Source organism: Falco naumanni, chromosome Z, assembly GCF_017639655.2.
Source record: "Falco naumanni isolate bFalNau1 chromosome Z, bFalNau1.pat, whole genome shotgun sequence".
Classification (NCBI taxonomy): Eukaryota; Metazoa; Chordata; class Aves; order Falconiformes; family Falconidae; genus Falco; species Falco naumanni.
Genome location: NC_054080.1, coordinates 18,623,336 through 18,643,420, shown reverse-complemented (window position 1 = coordinate 18,643,420; position 20,085 = coordinate 18,623,336). Strand labels below are relative to the sequence as shown.

Here is a 20,085-nt window from a genome sequence, read left to right as displayed (position 1 = left end):
CGGGCCGGCGGGCTCCGCCGGCTGCGGCGTCGTGCCCCCGCCCGTCGGCCGAGCTGGCGGCGCCTCCGGGGGAGCCGCTTCGGGAAGGGCAGACGTGCCAGGCGAGCAGCGCGGGGAGAGGAGGGGGGAAGCACCGAGTGGAACGGCAGTGCGAGCGGCAGGGCCAGCGAGGCGGTGCGGGACGCGGGGCGGGGGAGCCAGAGCAGAGATCCCTCTGCAGCTTCTGGAGGGGAACGCGGTGCAGCAGGTGGATGTCCCCGAAGGAGCTGTGGCCTGTGGGAGGGGGCCCGCGCTGGGCAGGGAAACAGCGTGAGGAGAGAGGAGCGGCAGAGAGGAGCGGTTAGGGACTGACCTCAGCCGCCATCCCTCCTTCTGCGGGGCTGCTCAAGGGAAGGAGGTGGAAGAGTTGGGAGTGAGGACAAGCCTGGGAAAGAGCTGGGAGGGGGGGTGGGGAGAGGTAGGTAGGTGGTGGTTTAATGGTTGGGTTTGTTTCTCGCTATCCAACTACTTTAATTGGCAATAAATCAAATTAATGTCCCCAAGCCAAGTCCATTTTGCCCATGATGGTAACTGGTAAGCAATCTCACTGTCTTCATCTCAACACACCAGCTTTTTCACCTCATTTTCCCACCACGTCCTGTTGAGGAACAGCAAAGCATCAGGATGGGCGTCCCGCAGCCAGCCAAAGTCAGCCCACCATCCCTGCTTGCCTCAGAGAGCATCCCATCACAGAGGATGACAGACAACAGCCCCCAAAAGACCAAAGCCCATTGTCCCCTTGCCACGGGGAAGATTTTGACCACTGAAAGAACCACCAACAAAGGTAGCAGCAACAGTGGTTTTATTGAAGTAAAATACTGTAAAAGTGAAACTTAACAGATAGTGAGTGAGTGAGTACACAGAGGATACAGTAATGGTTCAAAACTACCCATACAAAATCTTACTGCGCTGTAATACAAGGTTATGTATAACGTTGGTCTGCAGTTGTTAAGGGGTCTCTCAGCCTCAAGGAGTAACCCTGAGAAGTGTCCCATCTCAAGGGGAGATCACCACCATGCAGCCAACTGCTTAGCAGGTGGCTCACTTAGGCTGTCACATGTTTATGCTACAAAGTAGTTGGCTCAGAGTCAAATTCCATGTTACAGAAAAGGTAAGCATAAGACTCCTTTGTACTCACAACTTCCTTTGTTCCTTGACAAATGAGTCTTGGAAGAACCACCTGCTATTCTTGTGTTAATCACATGGTCAGTGTTCCAGTTTCCAAGTTCATATGCATCAGTGCTCACTATGTCACCCTGTCCTTGCATGGGCTTTCAGAGAACAGACTGCAACTAGAGAAGTTCTTGGCCCAGTTACAGCCTAGGCCTTTACTGCCTTTGGAGTCTGAACCAAAGGTCAAGGAGTCGGGTCCATCCATCACACCTGGCTCCAGTGGAGCCCCTGCACCTCTGGGCCAGGGGATGCAGAGATGACAGCTCTTTTTTCCTCTGTGAGTCATTGCACAACAGGAATGTAGCAAGGCCACATGTCTGTTCATTTAAGGTACTTTAGCCCCAGTGCCTTTTTCCCTACCACATGCTCACCCTTCTGGGACTTAAAACAATGCTGAAAGAAGCAGGCTGCTCCATCTGCTTCATCTGTGTGTGCCATCAGTGCACTGAGGTGGCATGGCGCTCACACCTTGACCACCCAGGCCTCATAGCCAGCTGCTTTCTCCTCACCTGCCTGGAAGGCTCCTTGGGGTGCCAGGGAGGAAAAGGGGGCATGGGTGGGGTGGGGCAACTGTGCCAGGAGGTGCAGAGGAGCAGCTGGCTAGTGCTCTGGGACCTTGCCTTGAACAGCTCTGAGTTCTCTCTTTCTCATGAGAACAACATGGCTCACAGTGATGGAGAAACTGCAGGGAGAGTGCATGGCAGTGGGGGGACAAGCAGTGACACAGGATTTCTTGGTCCAGCCCTGATATTTGGAGTAAAGCTGGAAGCTGTGGGCTGTGGGGCAGCTGGTGATGGTGGCTGTAGAAGTGGGACTGTATTGATCAGCACTGGGCTTAGGCAGCAGGGGCTGCTGGTGGGCCAGGAGTTGCTCCATGCACTAACAGCGATGTCCAGCCAGCTCAGAAAGGGACAAAACCAGCCCATCACACACCAAAATCGCAGCAAGTCAAGGTAACACATGGCACCACTGCTCAGATGTATTTAAGAAAGAGCAGTAGGTGGGCAGGAAAAAAGTAAGGGAAACAAACTGCAGGAGACACGTGGAAGAAGGGACAGCTGGAGATACATACTTGGGAGAAGGTGCTTGATGACAGAGGAAGGATGCCTCCAAGGTGACTGTGGCCTGTGGGCAACTCATGCCAGGGCAGGGGCACTGATGAGGAGCTGTGGGTGACCAGCACAGGGACAGGGACACACCTGAGAGGCTACTGGCCCTGTTCTAGATGAACAACAGGGGATCCAAAAGAGTACAATATAATCCTTCAAAATACCTCAGGTTGAGTTTCTCTGAGGAAATGTTCCTCTTTGGACCCCTGGCCCTCTCATGGCTTTTCATCATCCTTTAATAACTATACTGGACTAAACTTCCTGTAACATTTTACCCCTTCCAACCTTGGGTAAGCCCTCCACCTCTTCCTGAGGTCCTAATTCTCCCTCACTCCTTCCACTGCCCAACCTCTTCCCCATCCTTGCCAGCTCCCTGAGTCTCCTGGCCTGTCACACATGCATGCTGTAAAGGCAGAACAAGTCTGACTTTTTGACTTCCTCACTCTCAAGGCAGAGAGCTGGACTTGAGGCAAAAAACCTGGTCTTTTCCCATGATACCTCCCTTTTCTCCCTTTAGGGCCTACTAAATGCATCCTGTCTATCAATGACACATCTCGTCTCGCTGGAAATTGCCCCGTACACACACATCTTCACAACGACACGTTCCATAACACCTACACAGTCTGTGTAAGTACTGTCAAAGCTCATTTCCTGAGGTCCTCATACTCATTTTCAATGAACTTCCCTTCACCCTGTTGTGGTTTAACCCCGGCTGGTAATTAAGTACCACGCAGCCGCTTGTTCACTCCCCCCTCACCCTGAGGGATGGGGAGGAGAGTTGGAAAGGAATGTAAAACTCAAGGGTTGAGATAAGAACAATTTAATAATGGAAATAGAATAAAAATGAAAGAATAGTAGCAATGATGACAGTAACAGTTATAATGAAAAGGGAGAGGGAAAGAATAAAATCCAGAGGGAAAGGAAGAAAGACACATGTGGTGCACAATGCAACTGCTCACCAGCTGCCAACCGATGCCCAGCCAGTCCCTGAGCAATGATCCGCCCACCCTGGCCAACCCCCCAGGTATGGTATCCATACCAGGCATGCCGTCCCATGGTATGGAATAGTGCTTTGGCTAGTTCGGGTTGGCTGACCTGGTGGTGTCCCCTCCCAGTTCCTTGTGCCCCTCCAGCCTTTTCACTAACAAAGCCTGAGGAACTGAAAAGTCTTGGATCAAAGCCGAAACACAGCACCACATTAGCTGCTAAAAAGATAATTAACTCCATCCCAGCTGACACCAGGACATACCCCAACTCCCTTTGCAATACAGCAGCTTTCCTAGCTCACCCTGAATTCCTCCTGTGCAGCTCTTCTTCCCTTGCTGCATCTCCCAGTTGCCGCTCTTCAAATATCTGTGGTCAACAGCAGCAAGAACTGCCATTGTACAGCTGTCACGTGTTAGGTGCCACCAGGTGCAAATGTGTGGACTCTGTAAGCAACAGCAGCTCAGATCTGCTCCTGCTCAGGCAGCTTGCTTAGCAATTCCCTTCACCATGTGCCTCTGCCATGAAAACTGTGCTGCTATTCTGCAATACAGAATGTCAGCCAAAAGGCACACATTAGTCAGGAGCCATTATTTGAAACTAACTTCTTCTTTAAAGTTGTTTTAGTAATTTTTTACATATTGGCATTTCAAACTGTGTTGTTCAGTAGAAAGTAGAAAAAGACAACAAAAGAATAATAAGGAAGAGGGGTTAGAAAGGAAGAGTGGTTACTCATGGTTGGAAGGAAATGGTTTGGACATACTGGACTTAGGGGTAAAATGCTGTTGTGGGAAGTTTAGTCCATAAATCCTGCAAAAATTACTTTCTTGAGCTTTGCTTAGCCCATCTGGTGAGTCACACAAAGCCAGTGACTAACTAGTGGGACTCACAGAAAATGCTGAAGCAAAACCTCTCTAACTCATCACAGCCTTGATGACCTCCTCTGCTTTCTGAATCAACCTGATGAAGACTGCACACAATTTTCTTTGGCACTACCTTTAAATTAATCAAATGCTGAAGAGGTCAAATGATTCCAGCACAAACCTACTGCACCAGTTGGTAATTCCCATACAATGAAGGCATCCTTAGGTAGTCTCAAAATAGTTACGATTTTTCTTTGTAGCTGCGGGGAGCAGAGAAGATTCATTGCTGCCAACACAACAATTTTGTTTAGAGCGTGCCAGTGAAAAATTATTTGTATTAAGAAGTCTGGGGTTTATTCCTTATCTTTTCATAGTTCAGTACTTTAACTTCTTGGGTTTCCTGCATTCCCACATAACATTGTTTTCTATGTTAATCTGAGCACGAGTACAGTAATTTTGCCATAATACTGTTAACCCACAAATAAGTAAATTGCATGGACTGAGGATCCCATACATTTTCAACCACAAGACAGTACAGTTTGCTAATACTAATGGACTGAGTTCTGTCTGTCTGTCAATGCCAAAATGCTGCATAAGCATGATTAACCCTAGGTCTACATTAGCAAGCAGCTCAGTGCAGTAAGAATGGAAGTGCTTGGTGATATTCCAGAGGGGTTAGTTTAGTTGTATTCTAGGGCTATGGCAAAATGACTGTCAGATGGCAGTGTCTATCAGCTGCACACCACGAGCTCATCATCTCAGATAAATTTCATCCAAAAAGAATCCAGTTCACACACTCCAAGACTGTCCTTGGGGGCTGAAACATGCTAAACAGAGACAACTGGGAGGGTATCTTCAAAAGCACATTCCTAATCAAACACAAATGTGAATGCAGGCATACTAAGTACAGATCTGCTAAAGAAAAATAAAATTTGAATGACAAAACATTGATTTATTGCAATTAAAATCTAAGGTTTCTTTGGTCCTTTCCTCCCTACAGCTCTGAAGCCATTCTCAAGTTTATGTTTCATGGCGCTGTTCTAAAATATTGTCCTCTTTGCAATTTACAAGCATAGAAGTGGAGAGAGACAGATTAAATGGCTTGCCCAAAATCACAGTACAAATCATAAGCAAAACAGAATATAAAACATTTCCAGCTTCCTGATGTGTTTTTGCCGCAAACTTGTACCATACCTTTCATTCAGATATTCAAAAAACCCCCAAGGATTTAGGACTGTATCTATATGTTAGATTATTATTAGCAATGCATCGATCCCTGCTAACAACTCATTCAGTAGGAAATTAATTTAGATACAATATGAAAATATATCTCTCATTTCCTTTGCTGAATCTTTTCTTTGTGAATTATTTTAGTCAAACCTTCCTGTTGGGAAGACAACCACAGGACTCATAAAAATGTGCTTTACCTTTAATTACACCTTAAAATGAATACCAAAATGCTAATAAACATACTCTGAAATACACTGGAAATAGTTTTCCAAGTCAATCATCTACATTTTTCTGTAACCAGCTGGCAACTTTGATTAGCAGTTCTCTCCTTTCCAAATTTTCAGATTTTGTAAACTCCAGTAGTAGAGTAGTAGCCACTCTCTCATCCTCTTCCAGTGTAGCATTATAAAAAACCTGCAACTGAAGAAATAAACACATGAGCCTAGTTCACATAATTTCACTTGCAGCAAGCAACTGTGTGCCTGACACGTGCTTCAGACAGAAGTGCACATGAGAAGGGGGAGACAGCAGAGACTAAAGAGGGAATGGGGAAAGCTTACTGATTTACACTAAGGTGGGAAAGCTCCTTGCACATCAGGAATGCGCCCTTTTGCCATCCCTCTAAAAATCCTTTCAAATGCAGCCAACTTCACTAGTACGAGTGGTACCACACAGTGTCTAGGACTAACTGGGTAGCAGAGTCCTCCTCTTGTGCTGCCTTTTCTACAATCACAGAAAAAGAAATTTTTCCTATCAGTCTAATGAGCAGAAGAGAAGAGAGGACTGAAGAATAGCGAAGAAATATAAGGGGGGAGTAGAAAACTAACAATAAAAGAAATGAGACAGATGTCAGCATGACAACCAGCAATATAACATGCCAGCAGCCCAACTTTTGATGCGTATTCTGTAGACATCACAGGGGATCTCTACAGATTTTAAGGAGGAAAATGAGACAACTTTGACAATATTTATTGGGACTGAGTTCCAAACCTGAAGGTTAGTTTAAAAGCCGGCACTGCACTATTGCTTTTGCCATCCCAGGGAGTTAACTTGTTCCTAAAGAACAAAAGTTGAAAAACCTTCCATGAATGAAGGTTTTCATGAATGTTGAAAAGAGATTTTTTTGATTTTAGGAGATAACTCTCTGAATTGCTTTCCTCATTAAGCATCTCTACTCAGTTACTTGCTGTGTGCGTGCATCAATCAACAGCAAAAAAGAAGAAGCAAAATTTTTCTTGTAATAACAGATACCAGCAGTTTTGGGGCTGGCATAGAAATGTGGATCGCATGCAGACAGCGCAAAAGCTGAGCTGTTGAGAAAGGAAAATAATATTTTGGGAAAGAATCTGGGGAGCCTTGGACTAGGAGCAAAAGAACAAGAAAAGAGTATGAAATGAAAAGTGATAGTTAATGATTTGTCACAGGCACTAATGTGGATTAATGTGGGGAATAAAATAAGACAGCCTACAGCCACCTCCCACAGTTTTCCACGTTTCAGCAGGTTTCCCAAAACCCATCCTTTTTTTCCAGATGTACAGCAGCCCAATTAGAAAGTATCGTTCATGGGCTCATCTGGGCTGCCCTGCAGTCAAAAGGAAAGAATTGTGTCACACGTGCAGGCAACCTCTTACACTGCAACCACACAGAGCAGGATGACGTCCGTACCTGCACAAAAGCGCACTTTAACGCCATGCTTAACAACCAACTGCACACACAGACTGCAGGGCTGTGGGTGAATGGTCATATGAGGAAGTCTCATTTTTCTGAACGTCTCAACATAGCAACATTATACAATACATTCTATGGTTTCTTTAAAAAACAGTATTTACAAACAGGCAATAAAGTTAAAACTAACTGCTTCTCTGATTTACCTCTTGGATCTGTACATCTGTATTGACAAATCTGCCCATGACTTTTAATACATCATGTAATAATTCCTTCCCGTACCTGTAAAATTGAGATAAAGGTCCTTCAAACAGCATGTTAGCAAATATACTAGATTTCATCACATTTGAAAATACTCCCACTGTTTAGTTGTTTACCATGCTGAAAATACCAACTAAACTGAAGTTTGCAATTGTGCAGTCTTTTTCCCCTTTTAATGAAATGTTATTAACATTCAATTTAGGCATTTGAGCAAGATGAAGCACACTCATTACCCTTTATTTTCACTTCCCAGTAAGAACTGGCATTTCTACTTTGGCAACATGAATTCTTTGCTTAAAATGCATAATCTCTGTGATCCCATACCAAACTGGGCTAGAAAGGCTAACTAATAACAATTCTAACAACTGGTGGTTTCTGTTGATATCTTGAGGATGGCATATAAGTTAATGTCCACACTATTCTTTTAGTTTGAAAATAATCACTTTCCCAGCAAGCTTCTCACCAGTATGGAACACAGAAAAGCTCTGTAAGGGAACAAGCTGGTTTGACACGAATCTGCTACAACTTGCCTTTTCTAGTGTTAGAATCAAGATAGACATTTGAATGCTCCCAGACGGCTGGTCTTGGGTGTGCTGCCACTAATGGCTCCCAATGGACTCCTTTGCCACCTGCCACACAGCAGGAGCGTACTGTCACAGCCCTGCTGCTTTTCACCATTCCCAAGAAGAGACAAAGTCTCTGAACAGACATCAACATTCTTTCTTTGCTTGAGACAGGTAACCCAAGCTCATCTGCAGTTTACCTGCGTCAGTGCAGGAGAGGTTTAGGACTTAAGTCAGGAAATAATACTGTGGTGGTATTACAGCATCTGTAAACCTGTTTGCTCCAATCCCCCACCTTTCCATACTCCCTTTGGAAAAGAGGTTACAAACTTACTCTGGCATTTTACAGCCATGCTTGTGAAATGCTAGTGGATAAGCCCATTTCTAGAGTCAGATTTTCCAGGAAATTTAACACTTAAAAGCAATTAAACAGTCATGAACAGACTAATTTTTAAAGCATTGTGTGTCTGACATGAGCTTTTCTTTGACATTAAGCCCTGATCATAGTTGAATCCTCTGAAAACTCTGCTCTGCATACTTAAGGAACTGCATCAATCATTACAAAAAAGCCATCTCTGGAAGGAAAACCTGCACCTGCACTTTACAGCTCAAACATGAAGAAGCCAAAGAGCCACAGAAATAAAGGGAAGCCAAAGCTGGTTGCTTACCATACCTTTCACTTAAAAGTGGCCAATTTTCCGTAACAAATTCCCAGGCTATATGGTACCCAATATCCTTAGTCACCACATATAAGATGACAATTGAAGTACAATTGGAAGAAAATAATGTGCCACTGAGTCCATACTGCAAGTATCTGTGAGAAAAGAAGGTAATAATTGAACCTATCACTTGCTGTTTCAGCGATGGTCTGGAAGTATCACGCAGTTCAGGAAAATTCCTGTTTCAACAAATACCAGAACGTGGAACGTTATACCAAAGTTGGTGTCACTCTGTGCTGTGTATTAAGCTCGGGTTTTGTCCTTACATTGGTGAAATCCCCTGTTCTTGCACACTAACTCTCCACTTCTCAGTAAAACGAGGGTGTAGCACACCAGGTGGCTATATGTGCTTTTCTTATCTGTGTTACAGAAAGACAACCGCTCCTACCAGACAACGCAGTGGAATGGAAAACTGCTCCTCAGTTTCTGGAGACTCACTTTGTTGTGACACAAATGGAGCCTAGAGAGCAAGCCAGCGGTAAGATACTCTGTTATGCAAAGTGGACCTGTTTATAGGGTCCCCTATAGCAAGACCCAATAACAAGGGGCCTTGGATGCTTTCATGAGGGCTAAGGCAGGATTTCAGAAGTATGTTAGGAACTACCAGCCAATGATGTCAGCGGCAGTGAGTGTCTGAATGTCTTGAAAAAGTAACTATTCTCTTTGTTGCCTCAATGTATCACCTCGCATGCTCCTACTTCCAAAGAGCACTGTTGAAGAGTTACCTTCTTATAGCGTGTTGCAGGAAGCTGGTTTATGGGTAGAGTAGATGAGTTTGGTTTCTCCCATTTGCAAGCCATGCTTAACAGAATGATCAAATATACTCAGGGCCAGGAAAAGCCCAGCTCAACGGTCCTTACCCCAAAGGACTTTCAGGGTGGCATTTAGAAAAATAGATTGGCTCATCAACTAACTACTAAGGCTTGTCAGGGACCAGCGCTACCCTGTGCTGATGACAAAGTCAGTAAAGAACCATAAGTTAGGTGGAAAATCAGCATAGCTGATTGGACACCCCTTCACAACCCATCTTGCCTTCTTCTCAGGCATATCTGTTCTGTCTTCTCAAATGACTGCCATCACAAGAGCAGGTGGCTAGCAGGAGAAAACTCTCTGCTACTTTCAGAACTTTAGACCAAATTCAGAGTTTATGCCAAATCTTGGAAGATCATTCTTTAGGCCATCACTGACAAATTTCTGTCCCTTGATAAATCCTTTAAGTAATGTGGGCATGACAGATTAGAGAAATCAACGAGCAACATCATTTTCCTGATGAAGTGAAAAGATTTTATACAGATGCCAGTGGAAGGTAATAAATACAGTATACCAAACTCTGTTCAGGAAGTGTTTGGACAACACTCTTAGATATATGGCTTAACTTTTAGGTTGTCCCTCACCGAGTCAGGAGTTAGACTTGATGATCTTCATGGATCCCTTCCAACTCAGGATATTCTAATGATTCTATGATTTTATGATTTTATGAAGCTGGAAATTTTAAAAAAAATATTTCGGTGTGAGCCTGCACTTCAAGTGCTGATCAGCTTGCTAGTAAGTCTATTTTTATTTTTGCCCTTAGCCTGGGTGGTTTGGCTTCCACACAGAGCCTAAAAAGACTATGACACTTTAGTTTGGAAACACAATAAGCAGGGTAGAAGGAGTATGGAGAAATTATATAAAGTAATAAATAGTAAGGATAAATGTCAAAGTAAATATGATAATTACTGTTTCTGAGAGTGCAGAAGGTAAGGGCAGCCAACGGGTTCCAATTTAAAAAAAAAAATCACAAAACAGGTTTAAAAAAAACAAAAGGAAGAATTTTTACATACAATAATGTTATGGGATATGCTGCCATAGTCTGCTATAAAGCCTGAAGTATTTTGGTTCAAAAATGTCACTAGATACATCAACAGAAGACAGGCCCAGTGTTATGCATGACACACTAGTTACTAGCTCAGGAAATCCCTTTCTCAGTGATCACCAGCATCTGGAATGTTGTACCTGCAAGAAGGATCATTTGTGTTTGCCCTGTTTATCGTACTTTCTCTGTAAGAAAACTCTTAAGATTCTTCCAGTGGTACATAAGACACATGCTTCTGAGGTAGGTAAACCTTCATCAGGTTTACACAGTACAGTATTTATGTTCTTATGATTTACTTCTATATACACAAAGATATTCTTTATCAAGGTCACCTGTAAAGTAACCATGACTCTTTGGCACAGCTCATGGCAGACAGCAGGATGTCTTTATCTTCCTTTGTGGAGTTGGTATGGTTATACATTTCCCATGCAAAATTCCATTCTTTGTCACTTCCCACTGCAACACCATAGCAGCAGACTGTTCTTCTAACTAGAAAGGGAATTCTGCAAAGCAAAATATGATTAAAAGGTACTGTATTGTTGTAAAGTCAAAACAGGCAGTTAACGCATAACTGAAAACAAATGTTTCTTTACAGTTAAAAGTTGCACAAGAAAAAATATAATAGCAATCTAAATAACACTAGGAAATCTGATTTTTTATTCTTGATTAAAACATTTAAAAAGCATGCAGCTTAAAGGTAAACCGAAAATGTTTTTCAGAACAGTTGGACCAAGCTATTTTGTGTACATACAGTGTCAATGCCACCCCTTCACTTCACAGCCTAGGACGTGGATCTCACCATTTAAAAGTGTAAAGCTGCATATAAGCATCATCCCAGAAAGGATTTTTCAAAGTTTCTTCGGTGAAGGCATCCAGTAGGAAGAGCCATATGCAGTACAAATGGAAACAGAAGGGACATTTATCCACGCAACAGGCAGCCTCTACTACTTGCAACCCAGGGGAGAGCCGTCAACATGGCAATGAATTGCACAACAGACACTAAATGCAAACATTACCAGTGCAATACTGCATGTGTAAAGGCTAAACAGAAAATTTCTGCTGTGGTAATGATGTGTCCCTGACATTAAGACGTTGTCAGTGCTTTCCAGTGATAGCAATGTATTCTACTATGCAGGCTATCTGAGAACAGTTTAAATTGATGGCATTTTGGACTAATTCTTTGTAGAAGAATGGGTCCCATTGACAGAAATTAAATGTTCAATTTCTCAATGTTAATCTGTTAATCTTATTAGTATTACACAAAACCAAGACTGTAAGTAAAGGTGTAAAAATTATCTTCCATTACATCAGGAGATAGACTTGGAAAAGCAGACAAGTTTCTGATCACAAAAGCCATTCTTCAGGCCCAAAACCAGAAACAGCAAATTCAAATTTAGATATAACTTGAGAAAAATTCCTCTGAGCTTCAGTAGACCATCCCAGAGAAAACTGGGATTGATACCAGCAGAAAGAGAGACATTATTAGTCAGAAAAAAAGGCTATGTGACAGCAATCTTCAAAGCAAAATGTGGAGGCAAATTATAAACTCTGGAAATTAAGAAGGACTAGTGGGAATGAGGGAGAGGGTTGGGTGTTCTGCATGACAGACATCACTCATTGAGAAGTGAAAATGTAAGATGCAGGCAGGGATTTTGATAGTCCAGATGTGGGTGGGGGATTTCACTGGCATAATAACAGGAAGTGTGGGCATGTATTATATTTAGTGCAAAAAATAGTTTGGCTTCATTTACCTGGATAAGTGCTGCAGTATGAGGGATTTGCTGCTAAGAATGATGCTTACTGGGACTGAGTGGTTATATCAAGGCAAAGAAAAGTCCTGCAAGGAATACTTTTATGACAGATCATCTTTGAGTTACAGGGTCTAGTAATTTGTTTAATAATCATAACATTGCAGAAAGAGGTCATGGTAGGGTAATAACAGGGTAGAGCAGCTTTGGCTAAAATATAGCTATTATCTTGCTACTGCAGCTGTTCCAATTGTTTCAAGAAAATGTTGGTTACTGAGTCTAAAGTTATTGTGGATGAAGAGCAAATAGACAAGCTCTGTGTAGCATTTGGCTGAAGCTCTGATTTTCAGCATTCAAGGCAGGCTGTACGGGCAGCCTACTATGGGACAATAGTCTACTGCCTGGTGACGTCTATGGTGGTCCTGAAGTCATCTATGTTGTATAGTTCATAGAGAAAGTCCACTGTTCTCCATAGGGACTTTGGAACTTGAGGTTATATTAAGTGAGGGGTGGGGCTTATTACTTTCGGTATTTTTTTGTGGGAGTGGTTGTGTGCTTTGATATTACTGGCCTGCCAGGATTCTCTCATTTCTGGACCTTGGGGAAAACGCACAAAGCTGCTGGGAAGAAGGGTGGATAATTTTACATCATTTTCATGGAGCCAATGCAGAAGTGACATAATGATTTCTTAACTTTTGAGAGCAACAGCAGTATGGTTACTTTTAGTGAAAACTAAAATGTACAGCAACGTTGTCCCTCCCCCTAAACTAATTTCCTTCATTCGAAAGAAGACAAGCCAGTAACAGCACCACAGAGAATACATTAATTTAGCTAGCTCCGCTTCACTCCTATAAGCAAAAAAGAGTAAAACTCTGGCTGGGTATCACTGCTCTTTGCTTGTTACATCCATGGACCACATACAAATGCATTGTATCAAGTCCTGTTAAGATCTACCAGGAACTGTTTGGAAATGTTCAGCTGAAAGTCAGTCACCTTATCTGAAAGGGAAAAGCATTACTTCCTTCTACAGATGTGAGAACCCTACTGAGTTCCTCCTGTGGCAGAACCGCTGTAGTGTGCTGTTACGAATTTTGCTCTCAGAGTGGAGAACTGAAGAGCATCTAAAGGGATCTGTCTGTGAAATATGAGTCAAAAGTTTATTATGCCCTTTTCCTTTTCTATCTAGCATATGAAAAGTCCCCTCTTTAATTGAACAGGAATGATGATCCGTCATTTGAAACTTAAGAAGTGTCCTATCCCCTATGGTTTTTTTCCTTAAAACATGATCATTTTTTTCACTTAATAAAATTCATAATTGCATTTTTCCCACACTTATAGCCATGTGAAGTGTGAGGCTGTAAAGTCCCTTTGAACTTCTCTTCATGCCAGGAAGGACAGTGAAACTAACCACCTCCATCTAATTGAAAACCAGATCAGCCAATATATTTCACAGATTTTTCAGCTCTTCAACTCAGCTAAGGTATGTAGTATTCTAATAGGAAAAAAAATATTTCAAATATTATTAATAGGGGAAGATAGATGACTATTTTGAAAAGAGCTTGAGAATTCAGTATAGCATTGTTGCTTCTCATGTGGGATAGTGAGAGTATTCTCTCTGAAACATAACAGAATGTACTTAGGCTATTTAAACTTTTCAGTTTAACTGCAAAGCACAATTCGGTTTTTATGAGGATAATCACTACAAAGCTATTTGAAAAAACGCAGAAACATAAAAGTACAAGTTCAGTTTACTTAGCCAGCTACATATATCAACAGAGATATAGAGATATAAGTAACAACAAAATATTTATAACAACTACAACAACAAAAACTTCAAATATTCACTCACCGGTCCCAGTACTATTTGACTATTGCACAGAAAAACATCAAAAGAAAGAGGGAAGAAAAGAGAATAAGAATTTCAATACATCGTCAATTTTCTTTAACAATGCAATACTCCAATACAGAAAGTCTGATCCTGGTAGAGCCCTGACTCCATCTTCACAGATCAGAAACCTGACCAGGAGGCTCCACTATCAACATAAGACTGACAGCTGTTCCCAGCACCTCTTTATGTGAATACAGAACATGCAAAGCAATTTGATGGGCTTACCATGGGCAGATGCCTGTATCATACAAACATTGTTTCAGTATTGCAAAGGGAAGCTTATAGACTGAGTTGGTAAACATGATAATCCTAAAGCTGTACTCCAGCAAAGGGACTGGATAATATGGGACATTAGCCCTAATCTGAGGTTCATCTGCTATGTGGCTAAGCATGTTGGTCTTCATGCCAAAAATCTGCATCCTTCAGCCTGTATGGTCTATGTAGAAAGCAAGAATTATGAAATCATCATCAAGCTGGGATTTGGGGAGGGGGGGGGGGGGGGGGAGGGCGGGGCTGCGGAGGGCAAAGTTGTGCTTCAGTTCTGTCATTCTTCTAAGGAAAAGAGCACTGTACAGGAGCCTTTTTCATTCTGCCTCCCCCATGTAAGAGCTCTTTAATTTTCCACCTCACTTACACATGCACACCTCTAAGAGCACATTATCATTCTTACTTGTACTCAGGGTTGTCCATCCACTTAGCATACAGTTCAGATGACAGATTCAAACAGTCCTGGAGGCCCAGCCAGCACGCTGTTGCAAAAAGTTTTTCCAAATACACTCTTAAAGGGAAGCCAAAATAGCAAAAATAAAATATATGTATTCCACATTTGGAGTACTTCAACTGTGCCTGACTGGCACAGTTTCAGCACATGATGCTGTTAACTCATGAGAACCTCTACTAGAAACAGTTGAGGTTTAATTAAAATACATATAAAATTAAACTATCAATAATGGGTTCCTGACATCAATATTCACAGACATTAGTGAGGCTACCAATGTACTATAATTTCTCTTCGTTTTTTGTGTGGTTTATATCCCTCTTGGTAGTTTTAAGAGACTAGTTGCATCTAGTCCAAATCACTCCAGCATTCAAGACTGTGGCCACAGTGGTCTTGCAAGATTAAGTATTTTAAATAGCGACTGATCCATAAATTTCATCTGCAGTTCATTGCTGTCAGTTTTACTCCAACCAGCAGTAGCCTGTTGAGTCTGTTCTCCAATTAAAAAAAGCTACCACTCGGATCTATCTATTATCTTTTATGCTCACTAGATAGACTGAAAATATCCCAGATTATTCTGATGCTGCAGCTTCATTGGAGGTATCATCATAAATAACACACTTATAGGAGAGTCAAAGTAACAATTCATTACATGCAAATGAATGAGACCATTTTTCCTGTATCTCCTATTTAAATATACAGTGGCAAACGGCAGTGTATCAATCACATCAGAACAAACTTTAGAGAAAAGACAAATACTTACTGAGCAAAATAGTCATCTTCCAAAGCATCAATATTTTGACGAATAAAACCTGCATAATAATGGTATATTGGCAACATTCTCTTTAAAAGGTATTTCTTTTAAAAGAAGGGAAAGAAAAAAATACTTTAATTTAGACGCGAGTTTTTATTTTACTGTGGTTTTCTTTACTTACTCAGATTTATCCTAAATACTTATCACTATTAATTTCTTGACAACTCAGCACATTACAATAAAGCATATAAATTTGCTCTAAAATTTAATACACCTGTACATCTGTTCAAACTGGGAAGTTAACATTTCACATCACTAGGACCTTTGAACTCATTATGAAAGAAAAATGCTCACTCAGAGAAAATGAAACAAAACTTCTCAATAAAAAATACCTTGTTCTTCTCATATATTTTAAATATGCCTTTACTCTTAGAATTTAAGAGAACTACTATTGTTGGATTGTACTTTAAACAAAAGTGAAATCTTTTTCAAATAGAAGTCAGGGAAATAAATAAGACAGTGTCACCTCAGGTAGCTCAAATATGAAAGATAATAATCTAATTTAGCATCCAAACCCAATTCTTTCTTTCTCTCCATGAAGATGAACTGGAAGACAGTACAAACCTTTGAGCACATACATACTATATGCCCTTTATACATAGCAGTGTTACTCCCATTACTTACTACTGATTATTTACTACTGACTGATAGCTGTATTGTCGAGATCCTCAGTTTTACAAAAACCTAGGATCAAGCTTAATATAAGGAATGTGAATATATTTCTGCTTTACAATAAGAAGTGTTCAAGATTTAATGACGTTTCTCAGTGACTAATATATACAAATAAGTACCTCCTATTTAAAAAAAAAGTTGACAAAATCATGCAAAGGGAATGACAAGAACAATGACCCATCATAGTCATCAGAATTTAAACAGCATTCATTTTACTCTGATTTATTTAAATGGTCTATTATCTTTGCTAACTAAAAAAAAGGTGATACCTTTAAAAGTGGATATACTTCATAGTTTTTCAGAGTACTTTCCAAATTCTCGGGTACTAGGTTTGACAATACCACATTCCATATGAAAAGTTCATCTTCTCTAGCAAGGTACTTCGTTAGTTCAAGCGCTGTTTCAATCTGAACATATCCAAACCTATTTGAAAATTTAAAAAAAACCCTCATACTTGAGCGTAACTATTTCCATTAGTTACCTACCACGAATACCTGTTTACTTGCGAAACTGACAATAAAACATTAAGATACTACATGGAGAGTGACCCAGAAAACATAATGAAAACAATAAAATAAATATAAAACAATGGTTCTTTTAAGACCTGAACTCTCAAAACATTTATTACAGAGCACAGCACCACTATGAAAGTAATAGGACAGTCATGGCAGTAAGCAGGGCAGTATGCAGACCATATTCTTCTTGTGTCTGCAGGATACATTACAGGCATATTTACAGCATGCATCAGTCTTGCTAGGACAAAATGAAGAAAAAGTGCACTGTTTTAAGTTATAATACATTTGCATTTTTATTGCTAAACAGCACATTTTTATTACAGTTTCTTTTGTGGAATATACATTATTGTAAAAATCAAACAATTTAATTCACATGCACAGTACTAGTGGAATTAACTTTGGCATGGTATTTCTGTGCTTCAGTGTGGAAATAGCATGGAATTAATTTTTCCCAGTTAAATTCCAATTCAAGCCCCTCCCCTCCTAGACAAAAACATTTCTAGTGTACTTACACAGGAGCACAGTTCTACACTTCACAATTACATTCCTTATTAAACACTAGTTTCAAGCTCTCTTATGAGAAAAGACATTTATGTGAGAGGAGGAATGGGAATTTTTACTTCCTCCTTTCAGAGTGACCTCCACAAGCTCTGAGTGGGGGTAGTATGCTTTGGCCACTCCTCCCTGAGCTCCCACATCATAGGTGTCTGATGCTTTGGGGATCCCCGGTATGTTTGAGGCACAGATGTATTTATTGCTTCTTCAGCTCCCTACAGTACTACTGAACTCCCTAGTACCACAGGCATGAACAACTGAGTCGTCCACCAGCAAGGGAAATGAAAGAGGTATTAAGAGTGATGCATGACAGCATAGCGGAGAGAGCCCAGAACAGATTAAATTCAGAAAGTTCATTCAGAATCTTTTTTCTATTACAACAAAGTAAGTTAGTGCCTAAAAAAATCATGACAGTGCCATTATTTAAAATATTTCCTAAGAGCTGGAACAAAAGTTAAAAGAAATTTTGAAAGAAATCACTCAGCACTGACAGAAGAATGGATGAAACAACTTCCCTACCATTTTGTCAGAACATGTTGTTCTTATGAAGCACATATGGGTAGGAACAAACTAAGCAGAAGTAGCAGTGTTGAATGTAATCATGTACTTTAATAATTTTCTACGACGTATTCAGAACATACTTACTGTGTCAATGCAAAAACATCATCTATCAGCTGGAACCTGCTGACAGCGGGAATAACCTGCAGAGAACATTCACGTAGCATTAATAGATCTAAACATGTCATTAAGAGTTTAAAAATTCTTTACTGTGTTTCAGAAGGATAAGACTAGCCCCAACCACTTTTTCTAAGCCAAAATCTTCCAGAAAACATCATAAAATGGATCCTGCATTTTAAGCTTAAATTATATATGTGCTTTTAGGGATGCTTATATATATATATATAAATACAGAAATACACAGCTACGTAATATATTTATATATATAAATATAAAAATATACAGCTACAGTACATCAAGCATGGAACTTGAGACCCCTCTTAATTGCAAGCTTTAACAAAAATTAAAATACAGAAATGCCACATTTCCTAAAAATATCCTAGTTATATCATTTGGGTATATTTTTCCCTTTTGAGGCTTCAGTTCGGAATGCATACTCAGAGTAGTCTAGAGCAGAGTGTCTGCCATTATCATGAATTAAATGACTGAGGCATGGAATCCTCATGATCCCCTACCTACAGACTGTGCTCTCACGAGGACTGCTGCTCCCTCCTCACCTCCTCCCTGCTTCCATGCCCCTTTGGCTTGACCACTGCTTGAGCAAACCTTCCCACTGACTGACACCAACAAACGGCCCCAAGTCACACCTAATTTTCTGCTGGCTTAGATTTGCTGTGAAGGGAAAAGCCTTCAAGAAAGGAAGCCAGTGGGCCATAAAAAGGTTTAACCACACTGCATGCTCTGATCTGCCTCATGTCCAGACCTTGCGGAGAAGTCATCTGACTACACTGGTTACTATTATGCTGAAAACAAACCTCACTGTTGCTGCCAAAACCAATGAGCTGACATTACTACTCAAGCCCCTGGCACACTCCAGGGTTCAGCAACGTTCAAGGCAATCCCATAAACAGCCACAGGTACAGGCTGTTCTGTACTGCTTTTGCTTTCAGCCCAAGCTACAGCAAGTCAGAGATGGGATGAAATCTACTCTGAGTTACAGTGTCTTGTAACTTTTAAGAAAAATCTCCACCAAAAAAAACCCAAATCAACCAAAAAAACCAAGTCAGATAATTATTATTTTTTTTTAAAGTTCACTGACAGAAATATTGTGGTTGGAGGAAATATGGAAACAAAAAGCCTTCTCCCAGCTTTCCTTTTCCATGGTTACCTAACAGCAGATAAAGCTGTCACACAACCTTACTGATAACTGAGCCAAATCTAAGAGACTGGAAGAACCACAAGCTGTTTAGACAACTTTGAAGACAGAATGCCATCTCATGTGAAGTTATTTTTGATGCTTATGTGAAACTATTTGGGCCTGTTCCTCTTCCACTATGGAAAGCTGTCAGTGACTTTAGTGGTGATCGTGGATCATTTCTTCTTATATGGTATGTGAGTTTCTCATTATTTCAGGTTTTCATCAGTGTGATTACTGGTAAGAACTGCAAGAAGCAATACACAGAAAGAGGCTGTTTATAAGCTTCAGAAGACAAGCATGATCTTACCTTTGGATCATTTTCAAGCAAACGTGCTAATCTTTTTAAGTTTAATTGATCATAGTTCACTCTGTAGTACCCACTCAAATTTACATTTAGCAGGATCCAGTCGTATTCTGACTCCAATACTTGCATTTCAGGAAACACTTCTGTAAAGTGATATTAAAATATAGCATTTTATTTTCTGTGCACTGCTAAATTCTCTTGCATTGATGAACACTGGACTCGGTGCTCCTCTGAGATCTGAGACACAAGTTTGAGATTGGACTCAAATCCCCCAAAAGCCTGGTGCATTTCTGATCTCTGTTCTGCACAGCGTAACTTCAACAAGCAATCGGACCCCTCAGGTACTGAGCACCTCGAGATGGCAAAGTGGAGCCTGAAGACCCACTTTGCTCATACCCTTTAGCTCAAAGGCAGCTGGGAGAGTTCAGAAAGGTTACCCAAGAATAAGCAGTCTGGGTGAGGAGCAATAGCTTCACATGCCTGCTGCAGGGCATGCACCCCTAGCATGCCTGATGCTCCCAGTGCTGTTCTAAA

At 41.1% G+C, this 20,085-nt stretch overlaps 1 protein-coding gene across 1 annotated transcript in view; it reads right to left on the bottom strand.

The window, feature by feature from the left end:
- Positions 1–5,585: 5,585 nt before the first annotated feature.
- Positions 5,586–20,085, bottom strand: part of LVRN (laeverin) — a 66,635-nt gene continuing 52,135 nt past the window's right edge. The window contains exons 14-22 of the mRNA XM_040580110.1: positions 19,555–19,694; positions 18,017–18,072; positions 16,571–16,724; positions 15,579–15,673; positions 14,768–14,875; positions 10,794–10,964; positions 8,561–8,701; positions 7,270–7,345; positions 5,586–5,818 (exon numbers count right to left, since the gene is read on the bottom strand). Of these exons, the coding sequence (XP_040436044.1) occupies positions 5,672–5,818; positions 7,270–7,345; positions 8,561–8,701; positions 10,794–10,964; positions 14,768–14,875; positions 15,579–15,673; positions 16,571–16,724; positions 18,017–18,072; positions 19,555–19,694 (1,088 nt within the window). The 3' untranslated portion in view covers positions 5,586–5,671. The remainder of the gene's footprint in view (positions 5,819–7,269; positions 7,346–8,560; positions 8,702–10,793; positions 10,965–14,767; positions 14,876–15,578; positions 15,674–16,570; positions 16,725–18,016; positions 18,073–19,554; positions 19,695–20,085) is intronic.